The sequence below is a fragment of the Falco cherrug genome (genome assembly GCF_023634085.1).
Source record: "Falco cherrug isolate bFalChe1 chromosome W unlocalized genomic scaffold, bFalChe1.pri SUPER_W_unloc_1, whole genome shotgun sequence".
Classification (NCBI taxonomy): domain Eukaryota; kingdom Metazoa; phylum Chordata; class Aves; order Falconiformes; family Falconidae; genus Falco; species Falco cherrug.
In genome coordinates, this window is record NW_026599288.1 from 159,907 (window position 1) to 179,279 (window position 19,373).

The 19,373-nt window shown below is 43.1% G+C and overlaps 1 protein-coding gene across 1 annotated transcript in view; it reads right to left on the reverse strand.

Moving 5' to 3' along the window:
- The window catches only part of LOC129734856 (BDNF/NT-3 growth factors receptor-like), a 248,530-nt gene that overhangs the window by 99,560 nt on the left and 129,597 nt on the right, over window positions 1–19,373 (reverse strand). Inside the window, exon 13 of the mRNA XM_055700189.1 lies at window positions 5,589–5,719. Coding sequence (XP_055556164.1) covers window positions 5,589–5,719 — 131 coding nt within the window. The remainder of the gene's footprint in view (window positions 1–5,588; window positions 5,720–19,373) is intronic.

Genomic DNA, 19,373 nt, shown 5'->3' on the forward strand with positions numbered 1-19,373 from the left:
TTAAGCTGGACTAGCCAGCAAGTAGGAGGGCTTCAGGTCCAGGCCTCAGTATCAGCCAGGCAGAGTAGTCCAGGGGGACTTGCAAATGTGGAGTGTGTGAGTACATGCATGTTTGCTAGTGAGTATCAAGATGAGCCGATGAGTAGGGAACCAGTGAAGTGAGTAAGAGGGCCCAGGTTCCAGGCAGGGGTGCTGGGCAGACAGAGGGATCTGTGAATGTGTGTGTGCTTGTTTATGTAGTGTTGTGTGTATGCTTCCACTAGTGAACTTCTATCTCTACCAGCTGAAGAGGAGGAGGAGACTTGGCTGTCTATGTTTATGTTTTATGCGAGTCCTGTATGTAGGTGCTGTTGAAGGCAACGCCTTGTCTGTGGCAGTCTGCGTGACCAGCTGTGTCAGTGTCCTTTGCGTGTGTGTCTCTGGAATACCTGTGCAGCTTCGTTACTGGTTGATTCTGCAACTGGAAAAGCAGCAGCTATGTCCCTCAGCCTGGGCAGAGATCCTGAGTCCATGGGCATTGGGCTGGGCTCCAGGGGCTAGGCAGGAGAGGTCCTGGGCTAGAGCAGCTGGAGAAGCCAGCCACACTTACATCACTTAACAGGCATAACTTGTCCACAAACATAATTCTTCCTACTTGTCCTTCTATGGCTACATGTAAGTTGCTTACTAAGGACATTGTAAAGAATGTATTTGGAAAAAAAAGTAAATACTGTTCCAGAAAAATTATAGATTTGTCATCTAAACCCATGGAGACATCTCTCCCTTTAAATGCTGAATGATCTTCATTGTGAATTACAGTGAGAAAGTGTTGGGGCTCTTGCTGTATTGAATGATTATACTGAACTCTGAAGCAAGTGGAAAAATACTGAAGAAATAAGACGAGGTTACGGCCAGAACAGTGGGATGAAGAAAAAGGAGCAAATTGCAGATGTTTGCTCAAAACCAAGGCCAACGGGACGTGATAAGAGGAGCTGGGAAACCGCAGAAAGGAGCCTACATGCCAGAACAAGCAGAAACAGAAATCTTCCCAGTAAACAATTGTTAACCAATCATATTATTATACGCTTGTAAAATAGCCAACCACATTATTGCACGCTTATAGAATGCCTTATAAAAGTCTACCTGGTTTGTACAATAAACGGATCAGATCTTGAACTCTGTGAGTATTTGAATCTGACTCCCGCTCGCCCGAAATGCCCGCAGCATCTGGTGACCCCCGACGTGATCCGATGAGGGTCGACAGGATCGGTTAAAAGTCAGGAGGATTCATTAAGGATCGTGTTACGAGCTGCGGAGCCGGCGAGGATCCTGCTGCCAGCGGAGAGAGAGCTGGGCGCCCGAAGAAAGGCGGAACGTGCACGGCTGACCGGTGAGTCAGGAAATTTAAGCAGGATGGGAATCACTGCATCAGTGGTGGAAAAAGCAATCGTAGACAGTTTGATGAAACTGGCAGAAAAAACTGAAACGCCAGTCTCACGGCAGGCAGTAGTTGATCTGCTATGTTGGAGTCGCCGCCGTGGTTACCTTGCTTCTACGCAAGATGTATATAATAATGAAACATGGAAGAAAGTAGGAGAGGACTTATGGGAATCTGTGCAAGTTGGGACTAAGGGGGTAAAGACTTTGGCTCGCACGTATCGAGCTGTACGGGGTATGGTCGCGCAATTACCACCCTGGTGTCCTGAAAAGGAACAAGCGGCGAGCGGCGGCGTGCGGCCCGGCAGGCCCCGTCCCGGCCGCGGTTTCTCTCCGAGGCGGCACCCCCCCTTCACACCCCCCCCCCCTCCGATCGCCGCCATGGCGATGCAAGCGGCCAAGCGAGCTAACATCTGGCTGCCCCCAGAGGTCAATCGGATCCTTTATATTCGGAACCTGCCGTATAAAATCACAGCGGAGGAAACGTATGATATTTTTGGGAAATACGGACCTATTCGACAAATCAGAGTTGGAAACTCTCCTGAAACAAGAGGAACAGCTTAAGCTTCTCAAGGAAAAATACGGACTTGATTACAACCCCCCCCCCCCCCAAAAAAAAAAAAAAAAAAAAAAAAAAAAAAAAAAAAAGAAAAAAGAAAAAAAAGAAAAAAAAAAGAAAGAAAAAAAAAGAAAAAAAAAAAAGAAAGAAAAAAGAAAAAAAGAGAGAAAGGAAAAAAAAAAGAAAGAAAAAGAAAAAAAAAAAGAAAAAAAAAAGGAAAAAAAAAAAGGAAAAAAAAAGTGCTTCAGATGTCACCTACAAGAAATGCGTTTCTGCTTTGAACTAGCTTTTGAGCCTTTGGGAGTAAACTATACGGCTATAAATCAATCATATTGGGGTTGGTTAGATAAGAAGTATAATGACACGAATTTTGGCTTTAGTGATAACTGTACCTGGTGGAATACTACACTTGTTAAAAATATGTATTTTTTGCAACAGTTGATTTACCGTTTAAATGTATCAATTTATTTACCTCAACAAGAATTGAGGGTGGTTGAGGGATTTATTGAAACAAGGTCTGTCTATATTGTTGTTTGTTATTCTTTTGTTACTTTTAGTGCCTTGCCTTTTACAATGTTTTCAGAGCTGTGTGGAACGCAGTATTAATGCTGTATTTAAAAAGAAAGGGGGAGGTGTTGGGGCTCTTGCTGTATTGAATGATTATACTGAACTCTGAAGCAAGTGGAAAAATACTGAAGAAATAAGACGAGGTTACGGCCAGAACAGTGGGATGAAGAAAAAGGAGCAAATTGCAGATGTTTGCTCAAAACCAAGGCCAACGGGACGTGATAAGAGGAGCTGGGAAACCGCAGAAAGGAGCCTACATGCCAGAACAAGCAGAAACAGAAATCTTCCCAGTAAACAATTGTTAACCAATCATTATTATACGCTTGTAAAATAGCCAACCACATTATTGCACGCTTATAGAATGCCTTATAAAAGTCTACCTGGTTTGTACAATAAACGGATCAGATCTTGAACTCTGTGAGTATTTGAATCTGACTCCCGCTCGCCCGAAATGCCCGCAGCAAGAAAGAGCAGCAGATAGAGAGTGCAGTTACAGCATTTTGCAGCAGCTGAAGTGCTAGGCTCCATTTGGTCAGGATTTTCAAAGGGAGCAAGTGAATGGAAAGGCTTTTATTTTGCTACCAAGCAGTTCACTGAAATGAAAGAGGAGAGAAAATTTTCACTCTAGCTTCACCAAAATACAGCAGAAAATTCCATCAGTTCTAATTTTGTCATCTCCTCTGTTGCTTTCTCCTGTCTGTATATACTTTTCAGGGCTTTATTTTTTCTCACCGGTCAGCATGAGTGAACAACTCCAAGTATCAAAAAACTTGTAACCTTGGCAAATCTAAAAAATCCTGCTATTTTTGGTGGAGCAAAAAAGTGCTCAACAAATCCATCCTCTTTTTTGTGTTCTCTCACTGTCAGATCCAAAATTCTGTTCCTTGTTTACAGTTTCAAAAAGATGATCTGCTGGGATTCTTTTACTGTATGGTTTTGTAGTGGGTTTACATGGTAAGGTTTTGGTAGCAGGGAGTCTACAGGCTTCTGTGAGAAGATGCCAGAAGCTTCCCTCATGTCCAACAGAGCCAGTGCCAGCCAGCTCCAAGATGGACCCACCACTGGCCAAGGCCAAGCCAATCAGCAATGGTGGTAGCGTCTCTATGATAGCATATTTAAGAAGGGAGGAAAAAACATCTGCACAAAAAAACCCTGCAGCAGAAGAGATGAGTGAGAATACGTGAGAGTAACAACTCTGCAGACACCAAGGTCGGTGCAGAAGGAGGGGGAAGAGGTGCTCCAGGTGCTGGAGCACAGATTCCCCTGCAGCCCATGGTGAAGACCATGGCGAGGCAGGCTGTCCCTCTGCAGCCCATGGAGGTTAATGGTGGAGCAGATATCCACCTGCAGCCCATGGAGGACCCCACTCTGGAGCAGGTGGATGCCTGAAGGAGGCTGTGAACACGCTGGAGCAGGTTTGCTGGCAGGACTTGTGGACCCAAGGAGAGGGGACCCCATACTGGAGCAGGTTTGCTGGCAGGATCTGTAACTCCATGAGGGACCCATGCTGGAGCAGTGTGTTAAGAACTGCAGCCCATGGGAAGGACTCACATTGGAGAAGTTCATGGAGAACTGTCTCCCGTAGGAGGGACCCCACTCTGGAGCAGGGGAAGAGTGTCAGGAGGAAGGAGCAGCAGGAACAATGTGTGATGAACTGACTACAGCCTCCATTCCCCATTTCCCTGCACTGCTTGGGGGGAGGAAGTAGTAAATCAGGAATTAAGTTAAGAAGAAGGGAGGGGTGAGGGGAAGGTGTTTTTTCTGATTTGAATGGTAATAAATTGAACTAATTTTCCCCAAGTCAAGTCTGTTTTGCCCTTGACAGTAATTGCTGAGTGATCTTTCTGTCCTTATTTTGACCCATGAGCCTTTCGTTATATTTTCTCTCCCCTGTCTGGTTGAGGAGGGGAGCAATATAGTGGGTTTGGTGGGAATCTGGCATTCAGCCAGGGTCAAACCACCACAGGTTTGATCCAAAATGTACACACAGTTGCCTAATTGTGAATGGACAGATAGCGTTATTTTCTGATCCCTAAGCACAGCCCAGATTCTAAAATGTATATTCTCCCTGCCTTAAATGAAATACTTCAAATGTTGAACACCTTGTTCAGCTTTCAGCAGAACACAGATAGAAGACTGTTGGCAGGGAAAATTGGCAAACTCTTAGTAGAGTATGGTTTCACTGATGTTGTTTTCTAGTGTGCATGCATATCTGAGGATGACAATTGACCTCAGTGGTTCCATTCTGAGGAACAAAAAGGCTTGGCATGGTGAAGCGTCTGGTGTGCAATTTCTGAGATCATGATGGAAATCTTACTTCTTGGTAGATTCCCAATGTACCATGTAGTTTGTACCCTTCCAGGGTTCCAAAGAAATCCTTTTCCCCCCTCAGAAACATAAGAATTATTCTGAATACTGGCAAGTCCAAGGTTATGGCTGTTTTCACATAGTTTCCTTTTCCTTTGGACTGTATTTTGGAAGGGCTGAATGGAGAATAATGAAGAATCACTCCTCAGGGTCTGAAATATCATGATTTCTGGATTTCCGTGCAGCCAGTGTTTAACAACACATGACAATATAATCTGTACATTTTTTTATAACATTCCTGGCAGCCATATTAATGACAACTATCTACAGACAATTTCAAAGGTTGACAAAGCATTGCACAGTTCATGGAAAGATAGGTCTTCTTTGACTAGCAGTTATACACTTATCTGGTTATAGATTATTTTTTTTTAGACACACAACTCATATTTCTAATGACTTAAATGTCATTTTTCACTAATATAGCTTAGATCATAAAAGATTTTGCCCCTTTGTGACACTGTCAGTTTCTTCCTTTTCCTTATGAAATTCAGCTCTCATTTTATAATTCACAGTAAGATCAAATTTCATGTTCTCTTAATGCTCCGTTAGCCTTGTGAACCCCTCCACATATATTAGAGGAGTTACATGGGGCTACAGAATAGGCAAACATGATAATTTACAAATAAAATAGCATTAGCTGCAACCATGAACTAATAATGGAAACCCTAGACTCTTTTACCTTCACTGCCACCAAGATCTTGTCCTGCTCAGGACACAGGTTATAGCATTCAGCCAGAAAGACTTTTCCAAAGGCTCCTTCTCCGAGTTCTCTTTTAAGAACAATATTGTGGCGCTTGAAGTGCTGAACAACTGTGAATAGAACACAAAATAGAGGTCAAAAGTGAACTGCAAGGACACAACAGGAAGGGGGCTGTGCTTATGGTCTCATGGAGACAGGTTTGCCTGTACAGTGCAGTGCGTATCATGAAAAGAATCAATGTGCCTATATGTCATTCATTAGCACTTTGTCCAAAAAGAATGTGTTAATATATTTATATTTGGAACGTAGCACATCTGCTGGATAAGAAGAAGACGTAGAATTAAGAATCACCTGGGAAAAGCTATTTATCATTGTACTTAGATGAGTGCTGTAGAGCATACATAATAGTGAATGCTACTGGATAAACAATCCAGCGTTTGGGATATATTCAGATGTGGACCAAACTCAGGCTCTGTGCTTGACCACATGCATATTCCAAATTGGGTGTCCATTTACTTAGAAACTACCTTATCTCCATTACTAAAGAATATAAAAAGAAGTGCTGCTATTAACAGCAGTGGAGAGAAATGACACAGCCTGTCCCCCTTGATATCACCAACTTCGGGGAAAGGGGCCACAGTCTATGAAAGGAAAATACATATGTTCTAAATCATAAGTCTATGAAGATGCAACCTCAGAACACTGCATATATACTTAATAATAATGTGTATACGTGTGAGCCTGGTGCTGGAATAAACTAGAAGAGAGACCCAGGATACCCTGAGGCACCTCCAACATAAGCCTACCAGGAAGGCAGCATGCCTGAGAAGCACACCTACACAAGACTCAGCTGCCATTCAATCAGGTGCCAGAAAACCCACTGCCAGCATGAAAACAGGCTAGCTGCACATACTCTGATCCCATGAAGGGATGCTGTGGGGCCCTGAGCTCCTAGCTAGCCACTCCCAGCATGCCACTTACTCACCTGCAGGGCTCAGTAGTGCCAGAGGTGCAATGCCCAGCTGCCCTCTCACAGCCCAGCATGCCACTCTGTCTCTTATTTCCAGGGTGATGACTAAACGTGCTGTTTTCAAAGGGTGGGGAGAGACTATTAAATATTTCAGTGCTGACATTTTCAAACTATAACAAAAGATAAGCTATGAACAAGGCCTTTGCTGCATAGTTCTTCCAAATGAGGTTGGGGGCATGGGTCTGTAGAGGGTACAGGGCCAATATTTATTTAGCTTTTTACCTTCCATTTTGACAACCTCTGGAGTGCATGGCCTATAAACAGGACAACTCAGTGTACCCTGTACTTGGGTGATATGTATCTTTAAGCCCTCTGGATCCCAATATTCCCACTACTCATGCCAGTACCCTTTGGCTTCAACACTCTATCAGATACAGACAGAACTGCTGCGATCACATTCTTTTAATGTAACATCCAGCCTGTTGGACAGCACAATATGGATGAGTGCCCATGTACAATCTTACAGGCCCACAAAAACTTGTTCCTGCCATTGCTGTGGTTGCAGAGTGAGATAATTATGAAAACGGTCCTCCTTGTATGACAGTTCTCTCATTAAAACTGAGAAGCCATGCTTTGAAATAATAGCAAAATAGACATTAAATGAGACCACAAGTTATAAGCATTTTTGATTCTTGTCAAACTCTGGTCTACTGTAAAATTAAATGTAATGGTTTTGGCTGGGATAGACAATTTTTTTCATAGTAGCTAGTATGGGCTATGGTTTGGATTTGTGCTGAAAACAGTGTTGATAATACAGGGATGTTTTCATTATTGCTGAGCAGTGCTTACACAGTCAAGGCCTTTTCTGCTTCTCACACCAACCTGCCAGCAAGTAGCCTCAAGGTGCACAAGAAGTTGGGAGAGGACACAGCCAGGACAGCTGACCCCAGGGATATTCCATACCATATGATGTCATGCTCAGCATATAAAGCTAGGGGAAGAAGGAAGGGGGGGACATATGGCATTATGGTGTTTTGTCTTCCCAAGTAACTGTTATGCATGATAGAGCCTTGCTTTCCTGGGGATGGCTGAACACCTGCCTGTCGATGGGAAGTGGTGAATGAATTCCTTATTTTGCTTTGCTTGCATGTGTGGCTTTTTGCTTTATCTATTAAACTGTCTTTATCTCAAACCACAAGTTTTCTCACTTTTTTCCTTGTGATTCTCTCCCCCATCCCACTGTAGGGGGAGTGAGCAAGCGGCTGTGTGGTGCTTAGTTGCCAGCTGGTTTTAAACCACGACATTAAGTTATATCATGGTAAGATACACATGTGCGCATGTGCACACACCCACACCCCTTTTTGGCCAGCTGCTCAAATGCTGAGAAGCTTCCCTACCATCAGTAGGAATATACTCTTTATTTTAATTTCCTTCTCAGCACTGGCTTTTTAAATAAAGCATAAAATACAGTTAGCACAAGAAACAGGCCTGAACCAAAACACAACTTTTCCTCACAGATGCAAATTAACTGGCTTACTTCACCTTTACTAATATTCATAACAAAACAAATATCAAGGCTGAATTACTTTCCTGGAGTGTTACCTAAATACAGGATACATGATATACATCTCAAACACAATTTAAGCAGAGGGTCTAGATATGATGGCTCATATCAGGCCTGAAATCTGCTGCCATTGTGCAATATCATATAAGTTGTTCTGCTTTCCTTCATTTTTTCTAATTGTTCATGTCTCAACTCAGGAAATAAGTCAGTAAACAGTCCCTAATACTAACAGAGGTCTTCAATTGCAGCTAAAGAAGCAGGGATGATTTTTTAAATGAAAGCCATTCAAAACTATTTGGTTGATTACAATTATACAAATGTTTTCCTATGTTAACATTAGAAAAGTGTACAAGTTGACAGACTGTAATTATATTTGGTTGTTGCAAGGGAATCCAATTATGGTCAGACCAGTCCATTTGAGTGGGAGGATATGAAGATTGTGAACAATTTTGAAGATTTCTTTTCTTCTAGAGAGGCAGGACTCCTTTCCACCCGAGTCTTAGAGGCCCTTCCATGCCTCCCAATGCCATCAGGAACCAGGATAGCAGGCAGCGGTGAGGGATTAGGTGCTGGGCTGCCTGATAGACAGCCTAGCCCAGATTTTTCACATTATGGATATCATGCGGGCTTAAAGACCACTGTGACCTGTACTTTAAAAAATGCTTACTAATAAATGAGCCATTACTTTTTGCCAGCATTAGAACTTGCCTTTCACCAGCTGTTCTCATCAGGGCAGAGACTGAAACCATGAGGTCCTGTTTTGTTCCTGTTCATGTTCAGTCAAAACTGTCATTCAGTCCTACCTCTTTGGGTATTTCTCTTTTTCTTTTTCCTTCTACTTCCCCAATAGCATTACAAGGCTGTCTCCCTTCCTTTAATATAGAGAGGAGAAGTTTAGCTCCACATTACAAGTGTCATCATTTTAAAATGCTCATAAAACCCATTAACTTTTGTAGGCAGAGAGCATGGCTAAAATCCTGTCCTACTGGAGTCAGCAGCAAAACTCCACTTTAGTTGAGGCAGGTTTTCATTTTGTTCTCTTTAATACCACCATAAAAGACCTGGTGATAAAAACACACAACCTCTTAAATTTTGTTTGGGTCCTCTCCATTTTGAACATAGAACAGCACTGATGTTGAAATATAATCTAAGGAAAAAAATCCATTTAGCGCACTCAGGGCCAAGCCATAATGACACTGTCATCAGTGGCAGTAAATTCCAGCAGTACAAAACAAAAATCAAGTCAAAATCTACTTTCAATTAATATCAGGATACAGCAAATTATCTCTGTTAAAGTCCAAGGGATTATCCTGAATTTACACTGAAGAAACAAAGCAGAATTTGGCCAAGGAGGTGGCATAACTGAATTACCAAAGATGTGGTGTCATAACATTTTATCACAGGCAAAGATGCACAAATGTTCAAAGGGTCATTATAAATCTTCCTCCTTTTGGCTCCAAATGGTGATTGCCTTTGAGCTGATAGTTGTACTTTTAAAAATAACTACCTGTAAGCATGGTCTTTCATCCTCCAAGAAACCTACCTTTGATTGTGAGGCTGAACAGAGATGATCACACCATGTTCTGGACTGAACTGGGTCCTAACAAAATGGGCAGCTCATGATCACATCACCGCACTGAATTCACTGAGTTGGATGTGACTGATTTCAGCCACAGACATCAAGACATTCAATGGTATAAGTGTAAAAATGTTTGTGTGCTTAATTAAAAAGTGAAAAGCAGTGACAATGTAAACTTTTTCCTTGGTCACAAAAAATAGGTCCAAACATTTTACTGCCACATAGAATCAAAGAATTATAGAATGGTTTGGGTTGGAAGGGACCTGTCATGGGCAGGGACATCTTTCACTAGACCAGGTTACTCAAAGCCCTGTCCAACCTGACCTTAAACACTTCCAGGGATGGGGCATCCACAGCTTCTCTGGGCAACTGCAGGAGTAAACATGTTTGAGTGGTGGACTTGGTTTATGGTCTTGATGAATTTTTTACCCATTGGCCAAAGTATTTTTGACATCTTGCCTAGGACAAACATATGGGTGACATGCACATACTTAAGTTTCCCAAAGTCAGGCACATGTGTTACATCCATTTGCCAAACCTGAAATGCCTTCAGACCTTTTGGGTTAGTGCCCACCCCTAAACCAGGTCCATGATGACTACATTGAGGACAGGAGCGAACAATGCCCTTTGCATCTGCTATGGGTATTTCATACTGTCGATGTAAAGACTTTGCATTTTTATGAAACATCTCGTGGCTGTTACGAGCTTCTTCAAACTTATTTGTTGGAGGAGTTATTGCTGAACAGCTGACTGCTTCATCAGCTCTAGCATTACCTTCACCCAACCCAATGGTCCACTGATGACTTCTAATATGCATAATACAAAATTCATGTTTTCTCTGACAAAGAGTACTACGCAGTTGTAGAAACATTTAACCAAGATGTTGGCTCTTTGTCTCTCTCAACAAGGCATCTTCAATGCGCTGTACTACACCAACTACGTACAATGATTCTGATACTATGTTTACAGGTGTGTTGTTCCAGCTTCCCAATGCCCAACACACTGCTTTCAGTTCTAAGGTTTGAAGGTTGTCCCGTGGTTCACCGGTGAACACGTGTTTCTGCCACTGATTATCGGATTGCCAAACACACGCAGCCTTCTTCATCTTTCTTCCTGCATCTGTAAACACCATTGGCCCTTCAACTGGTCTTGTTGAGCATAACGGTCTCGCAGTCCACTGGTAATGTTCTAACATCTCCCAGAGAGGTCCTTTTGGCCGGTTGTTGTGTACAACACCTGTATAGCCTTCCTGTATGGCTATTGAATGTCTCAGGAGCCACTCATAATCATCACCACGGACTGGAATACTGATATCTGCCGGTTCAGTCCCATCAATTTCAACAATCCTGTCTCTTCCTTTTCTCACCAAGGCTGCTACTGCTTCAGGATGACTTAAAATACGATGTCTGGGTTGCAACGGCAAAAACAACCACTCTAAAACGATCGCCGTATTTTCCCCTTTTTTTCTTTTGCCATTGCAAAATAAGGGCAAAAGGTGAAGTGGCAACATTACAAACCAAAAAAGATAACGGATGATTCGCCATTCGGCGACCACACCAGCCAGTCTGAATCTTGCAGGACACAACTTCCAGGGCAGCCCGCTGTTCTGGTGAACAAGTTCAAGGACTGTTGGCTTCAGTGCCATGCAACCAGGATTGGAACGATTGCAAATCATCGTTAGTGAGGCCAACTATATTACGAACCCACTGTAGGTCTCCTAAAAGCCTTTGAGCATCATGCAGAGTAGTTATTTGTGTAGTAAGGGTCACCTTCTGTGGTCAGATCTGAGCATCCAAGATGAGCCAGCCTAGATATTTCCATGGGGCCGAATGTTGAACCTTCTCAGGCATCACAATCAAACCACATGATAGAAGGTGGTCAACAAGCCATTTCAGTTGATCATCTGAAATCCCTTGTTCAGCGGCCAATAAAATATCATCCATATAATGACAGATCAGGATTGAGGCCAACGTTGTCGTACCAGAACAAGTGCCCAATCTACAAAAGTCTGACACATCGTAGGAGAGTTCTTCATTCCTTGTGGTAAAACAACCCATTCATTCCGTTTGGCCAGAGCGGCACGGTTTATTGATGGCAGAGTGAATGCAGATCTTTGCGTGTCGTCAGGATGTAAGGGAATCATAAAGGAACAGTCTTTCAAGTCTACCACGACAATTTTGCCAATTCTGAGGGATCATCATAAAAAGTGGAAGACCAGGTTGCAACACTCCCATCTCTAAAATCTGATCGTTAACCTTCCATAAATCATGTCCCAATTACATGCACCAAGATTATTGACCACTACTGGACAAGCTAACGAGCTGGTCACCTGCCAATCACCTTCCAAAATAGCATCACAAACAACACCAGACCAACGCTGTAGAATTGGATCTTTTCTCAAGTTCAGCATCGGAGGGGTAGTTTGGTTAACTGGAGGAACTACAGGGATTGAAGTAGTAGGCAGGTTCATTTCAACTCGCTTTTCCAGGTTTCTTAATTTATCTATTACTTCCTGTAAGGATTTCTCTGTATTGTTATCACAAAGCTTCTCCCTGCCTTCCTCCTCAAATTTGTCCGATGATGTTTCAGGAAGAGGAGGATACGACATCGCATGGCGTTTTTGCCCCCCCGATGTGACCTATGAGCTGTCACCACCCTCCGTTTTGGTCTTGCTCCACCCACAGCTCCGATTGGTGCAGTATGACTCGCTGCTCCCCCTTCCTGGGGAGTCTCAACAGGGTCTTCCGGTTTCTGCTCAGTTACAACAGACCCCCGAGGAGTAACTTCCGGTTTGTCCGCTGTCTTATCTAAATACTCCTGCACTGTTGAACACACAGAGGCTGACATACCCTTCATAGGACGAGTATGCCCAACTCCGAAAAATGTAGCCAAGAGAGAAGGCTTAGGTGAATCACCCTTCTGCTCTATTGGCTTTTCTACCACATCTCCTCCCAACGCTTCTATAGCTGCCGCTGCTACTTCTTTTTCTGCCTTCATAGTTTCCAGAGTGTTAATTATAGACCGCCACGTAGCTCCTAACGCTTTAGCTTCTTTTCCTTCTTTACCTCCCTCGATCGTAGTATCCCAGAGGCAATTTCCCACTTCTCTCCATTCTGTAATACTAAACAATAACGTGGGCTCGGGGATCTTATTCTTTTTTCATGCCCAGGGAACTAAAATATCCACTTCTGTTTCTTTAATGCTCTCCCCTCTCTTAAAGAGGATGCTAGTTAACAGTTTAATTGCCGCGTCTAATTCCATCGCGGTCTTCCTCAGAACTCCCCCTCTCACAAAAAGGATATCAGCAGAGAGCCCTGCTGCACTCGTCGCGGTCTTCCTTAGTGCCCCGCCCCCTCACAGAGAGGAAATCAGTGGGGATCCCTGCCGCGATTTACTCTACGCGGTCTTACCTCCGGCAGGGGTGCGATCTGCAGCTCTACACCGAACTCTGGACTCCGCTTTTCACCTTCCACCTCCGACCTCCAGCTCACTAATCGGACAAATTCCCTTCGGGTCCAATGCACGGAGACTTCCGCATTTAAGCGAACAGCATTTAAGCTAAACCACATTTAAGCGAACCGCACTTAAGCGAATAAATGGGTCCCTTTTCGGGCACCAGATGAAGAGGGTCCCCATGGAGAGTCGACCAAGTCACAACAATCACACCAATATGGCTACATGCCGTGCTCACTTTATTAAACAAAAAGGTCATATTTATAACTTAATCTAACTGCTCACGCAGCTCTACACACAGGTGATTGGATAAAAGTCTCTGGTCACGTGGGTGTCCGTGTCGCTGATTAGTGAGCATGTTGCAGGCGCCTGATCAGAGTGTGCCGATGAGAGTGTGTTGATTTCACAGTTCCCAGGACTTGCTCTGCACCTGGCTTCTTGTTTGTGCATAGCTTGTTTTCTTTCTCACCCTGCTTGTTCCCAGGACAATTTAAAGTTGCTCTGCAGCTTCAACTAACAGGCCTGGGTTGTCCAACCCGGACAATGGTAACATATATCCTCAGTCCTTTAAAAATCCCTCTACAGACAACCTGTTCCAGTGTCTCACCACCCGCATCATAAAAAATGTCTTCCTTATGTCCAATCTAAATCTACCCTCTTTCAGTTTAAAATCATCACCCCTTGTCCTGTCACTACAGGCCTTGGTAAAAAGTCTTTCTCTGTCTTTCTTATAAGACCCCTTTAAGTAGTGAAAGGCTGCAATAAGATGACTCTGGAGTCTTCTCCAGGCTGAACCACCCCAACTCTCTCAGCCTTTCTTCATAGGAGAGGTGTTCCAGTCCTCTGACCATTTTTGTGGCCCTCCTCTGGACCCGCTCCAACAGGTCCATGTCTTTCCTGTACTGGGGACTCCAGAACTGGAAGCTGTACTCCAGATGGGGTCTCATGAGAGCAGAGTAGAGGGGGAGAGTCACATCCATCAGCCTGCTGGCCACGTTTCTTTTTATGCAGTCCAGGATACAATTGGCATTCTGGACTGCAAGTGCACATTGCTGGCCCACGTGCAGTTTTTCATCCACCAGTATCTCCAAGTCCTTCTCCACAGGCATTTTCTCGATCCATTCTCTCTCCAGCCTGTATTTGTGTTTGAAATTGCCCCGACCCAGGTTCAGGACCTTGCACTTGGCCTTGTTGAACTTCATGAGGTTCACGTGGGCTCACCCCTCAAGCCTGCCAAAGTCCCTCTGGATGGCATCCTTTCGTCCAGTGAATCAGATGCACCACTCAGCTTGGTGTTCTCTGCAAACTTGCTGGAGGTACATGCAAATCCCACTGTCTAGGTCATTGATGAAGATATTAAATAGTATTGGTCCCAGTACAGGCCCTTGAGGGACACCACTCATTACTGGTTTCCTCGTGGACATTGGGCCATTGACCATTACTGTTTGGATGCAGTCATCCAGCCAATTCCTTATTTATCTAGCAGTCAAGCTATCAAGCCCATATCTCTCGAATTTAGTGGCCAGAATGTTGTGGGGGACCATATCAAAGGCCTTTCAGAAGTCTAGGTAAATGACATCCATAGCTCTTCCCTATGTGACCATTAAACCATCTAAGCTGACCTTTTGCACAACATGGAACATAGTATTGAGTGAAATGGCTTGTATACAGCAGAAGAATATCTCCAGAAAGGGTTTGTGCCAATCTTGATTTGAAAGTTTGTGCTATTATTTTTTTCTCCTGTTGTCTGGCTTTCACCTCCCTTGTATTTTAGGAGACTTTCTCTACTAGTTTAAACTCCCCTTTAAGGTCTTGCATTTTTTCACTCTGAAGGAATAGATATACATAATCATCTTTCATCTTGGTAAGGCAAAGAGATGGAAGCCCCTCCCTGGAAGGCATTTTTTCTAGTTTACCAGTCATTTTTATGGCTCTTCTGTGGGAAAATTTGCAATATCCTTTAGAAAATAGTTATTTCCAGGTTGTTTTTTTTTTCCAACTGGAAGACACATCCTTGTATCATTCTCAACTAGGCTGTAATACAAACATAAAATCAGCCCCTTACTTCTCCGTATATCCAAAGATTTCACTAGTCCTTTTAAGGCTAGGTTTCCTAAAGAGCATGAAAATTATGCAATTGTGTATCTCATCTTAACACCTCACTCAATTACAATATCACAAGTGCTAAAAGTTTCAGATGTTTGCCCATGTTGGGAAAATTGCTTGGAGGGGGGGAATTACAGATCTAATAGAAGTTGTAGTATTATAACAACCTTTTAGGGAAATATACAATTGCCACTTTCAAACAGTTGGCATGCACAGAATCTACATCACCAGAGCTCGCTAAAACCATACAACCTGCTATCCTAGAGGAGTAGTGGAGGGTGGAGTGGAGTGGAGACACCGTGGCCAAGCTCTGCTGTACTCCCTGCAGGACTGGGAACTTGATGGTATCATACAGCCAATAAGCTGCATAGCGGCTGGAAAATATATGAGATGATGTCTGTTGCTGGGCCAACAACTGTGGCGAAGACCAAGCAAGAGCCTCATTATCTGTGAGAGAAGGTCAGGAACTCGGCCCCTTTTGCACTTCAAAGAAAAGATAAGCTTTCTAACAAGGACAGGCCAACTGCTAAAAGAAAACAAACTGTTGAGATAAAACTCAAGGATGCTAGGATAAAATAATTGTGGGAGTGGGAGATCACGACCTCCTACTCAAATGCCCCCCCCAAAAAAAGAGTGTGAATCCCTCGCTTGGGGAGCACGTGCAGTAAATTTAAAATTATCGGTATCTTTAAATGAAAGAGAGAGAACTTTACACCAATCATAATAAAGGAATGTATGACTAGAGTCACCCAAGCTCCACCTGAGAGTAAAGAGAAGTATAAAAAGTGAATGAATGAGGGGACAAGTGGGGAAGACACCACTGAGACTGACTCCTGGGACCAGCCGATGGGCTGAGCCTTTCTTCTCCCCCCCTTGGGACGCCTTGGGTGAGACTTAAACCAAGTGCTTCTTTGGGAGACTTAGAAATATCTCTAGAGAGTTACTTTTTAATATTTGTAGTCAGGCTGTATTGTTGTAACTTTTCTGTGCATTTTAGACTTGATAACATTTTATTTGCACATGCCTTTTTGCACAGTCACTATCACTGGCAATCCAAAAACCTGTATATCTTTTGCACAAATAAAACTGCACTGTTAAGTAGCTGGTCGTCGCAGTTTCTCATTGAATGTGACCAAACCCTAAATGTGGCCATGCTAGTTCATGAGTACGACTGGACTGGCAGTGCAGACTGCTATCAGTGTATTCAGACCCATGGTAGCTTAATATACATATTAAACACGACTGGACTGATAATGGTAAATTTGACATCACTTAGAATTCAAAACCTAACCGCACCTAACCTCCCACCTCAGTGAGGAGAGTTGGAAGGCAGGGTGTGTGTGTTATTTCTCACTAAATTACTCCATCCCCTGTAACACAACATTCCATATACCTTACAAACACAACAGAGCAGAAAATAGATCTCTATCTTTATGGATTGGATGCTGCAAGGTCTTACTGCTTGACAAACAGTAAGAGCTACAGGAAACAGGGTCCATCAGCACTGCTCACTGAACTACTAACACTACAGATGTTTAACAGGTGACTTAAGGCACTTCCATGGGCAGCAGTCTTCCTGGAAGAACTGGAGACACCCACGAGAAGAAAACCCATAGGTATTTCCTAGTTGTCAAGAGCTACATCTGACAATAAACCCGATAACAATATAAATTTATAACTAAACCTTTCAGATTCTTTGTTTACAACTTAAATGCTCCCAGGATCTGTATTTTAAATCCCAAAGTTTTCATTGCCTTGAATGAGAATTTGGCTTCCTTCCATGATATAGTGCTTCAACTCCTGGGAGGGTGCCCAGATAAGACTCTTTCTCCCCCACAGAAGTGGGGGCACCACAGCTCTTGCCTGCTGTAAATTAATTTTGCTATAGTTAGGTTGGCACTTCTCTGGTCAAAACCCAGTGTTTACTGTCTTTCAGGTATTATATTTGATTTTTGGTGAGACTGTATAAAAATGATGAGATAATACTTAATTTATTCATTTTATGCATCAAAGATCCTTTCAGTTTGGCTAGATAGGCATATTGCCATGCTCTGTTAAATCCTTAAAAATCAAAGGGGAACAACTTAATAATAAATTAAAATAACAATTCTATCATTGTTTTAAGTGCATGAGAATTATGAGATAAATTCACATTTCAGGAAAACAAGAATACTGAAGTTGACATTTTTCTCAGGAATGAATTCAACCTTGCATAAGAAAAAAACAAGGTACACAAAACCCTTGTGTTACAGCACAAGCAAGCTATCAGGCTACAACAAGGGTTTACCATCAGTCAGATTCTACTGATGCTGTTTCTTCTTCCTCCAAAAACCAGAAAACATCCCACCACCCTCAGGGCTATTTAACCATTTAGTAGGAAGAAGCTACAGCTGCACATTGTCCATGTCAATCAACCCACTGCCTCTGAGGCAAGGCCACAGCTGCATATTAACAATGCTAATCAACCCACTGCCTTCATTCCTCTACACCCTTGAGCCTTAATAACTTGAAATTGTTTTTGATTTAATTTGCTGGTGTTATTTTATTGTGGTCCCTCTTCCATGTTTAAGTTAACAGGAGACAATCTCACCAGCACCCTTCTCCTAGCTCAGAGCAGGAAATCCTTTCCCTCACCACAATACTAATCTTTTGGGATCTTCTGTGCTGCAGAAACAGAAGCACTCAGCAAAGAATGGGAAAGTACTGTGTTGTGTATCTCCTAGGAAAGAGCTTGCAGGGAAAGGGATAATAAACAACTGGCTTCAAAGTATTAACTCTTTTCTGCCTTTGTTTTCAGAAACAGGCAGTCTGAATAGCATCCCAGGATCCCAGTTTGAGTAGCAGGACTTGTAAGAAAATACATTCATGGACTGAGCCGTGGTCAAGCTGTAGCTTGATAGTGGGAACAGCAGGACTTTCCCAGGACATTTCCCTTGCAAAAAAATGTGACAACTTTTCTCCCCTCTTAGATTTGCATACATTTTCATATAATACTGACAGATCTATCAGAGAATATGATAAATCTCCTTCCATTCAGTTGATAGTGTTATCTTTCAGCTGACATTAGTGATAAAAATAAAGCAGAGACAAGAGGAACAGCCCCATGCACCAGTACATACTGGGGGCCACCCAGCTGGAAAGCAGCTTTGCAGAAAAGGTCTTGGTGGGCACTGTGTTGAACACGGGCCAGCACTGTGCCCTTGCCACAAAGGCGGCTAATGGTATCCAGAGCTGCATTAGGCCTAGAGAAGAGAAGGTGCTGGGGGGGGGGGGGGGGGGGAGGACAGGACAGGGAGGAGAGAGAATCTTATCAATGTATATAAATACCTGAAGAGAAAGTGCAAAGAATAGGGAAGCAGGCTCTTTTCAGTGGTGCCCAATGACAGGACAAGAGGCAATGGGTACAAACTGAAACACAGGAGGTTCTGTCTGAACATCAGGAAAGACTTTTTTACTGTGAGGGTGACTGAGCTCTGGAACATGTTGCCCAGGGAGCTTGTGGAGTGTCTCTCTGGAGATATTAAAAATCCATCTGGACAGTGTCCTAGGCAACTGACTCTAGGTGGCCCTGCTTGAGCAGGGGTGTTGGACCGGATGACCTCCAGAGGTCCCTTCCAACCTCAAACATTCTGTGACTGAGAAAAGTACTGATTTATTGATACATTGATGGAATTTCAAATGAAATTGATTGCAATACTTTTTCATTTTTTTTTAAACACATCCAATTCCAATACTTTGCAATGGAGCCTGAAACACTGTATTCAGAAACAGATAACTAGCAAGAGATCAGAGAGAGAGTATGTGAAATTATTTATGGGAAGACCTTTTTTGTCCTAGAAATTTTAAATGTCCCTCTTTATTGGACAGATGCTTAGTGTGGTAGAAGATATCTGACTCAATTTATATACTACTACTGTTTACCTGATTCTCACAAAGATTTGCACTACCATGGCAATGTAGCAGAATGCAGAGCAATAGCTCTGCACATCTCCCAGGAGCACGACAGCAAAGCCTCAAGCCCTCATCCTGCAAACATTTATGCATAAGCTGGACTTCATGTACTGTGATTAGCTTCCCTGACACCATGCGGGT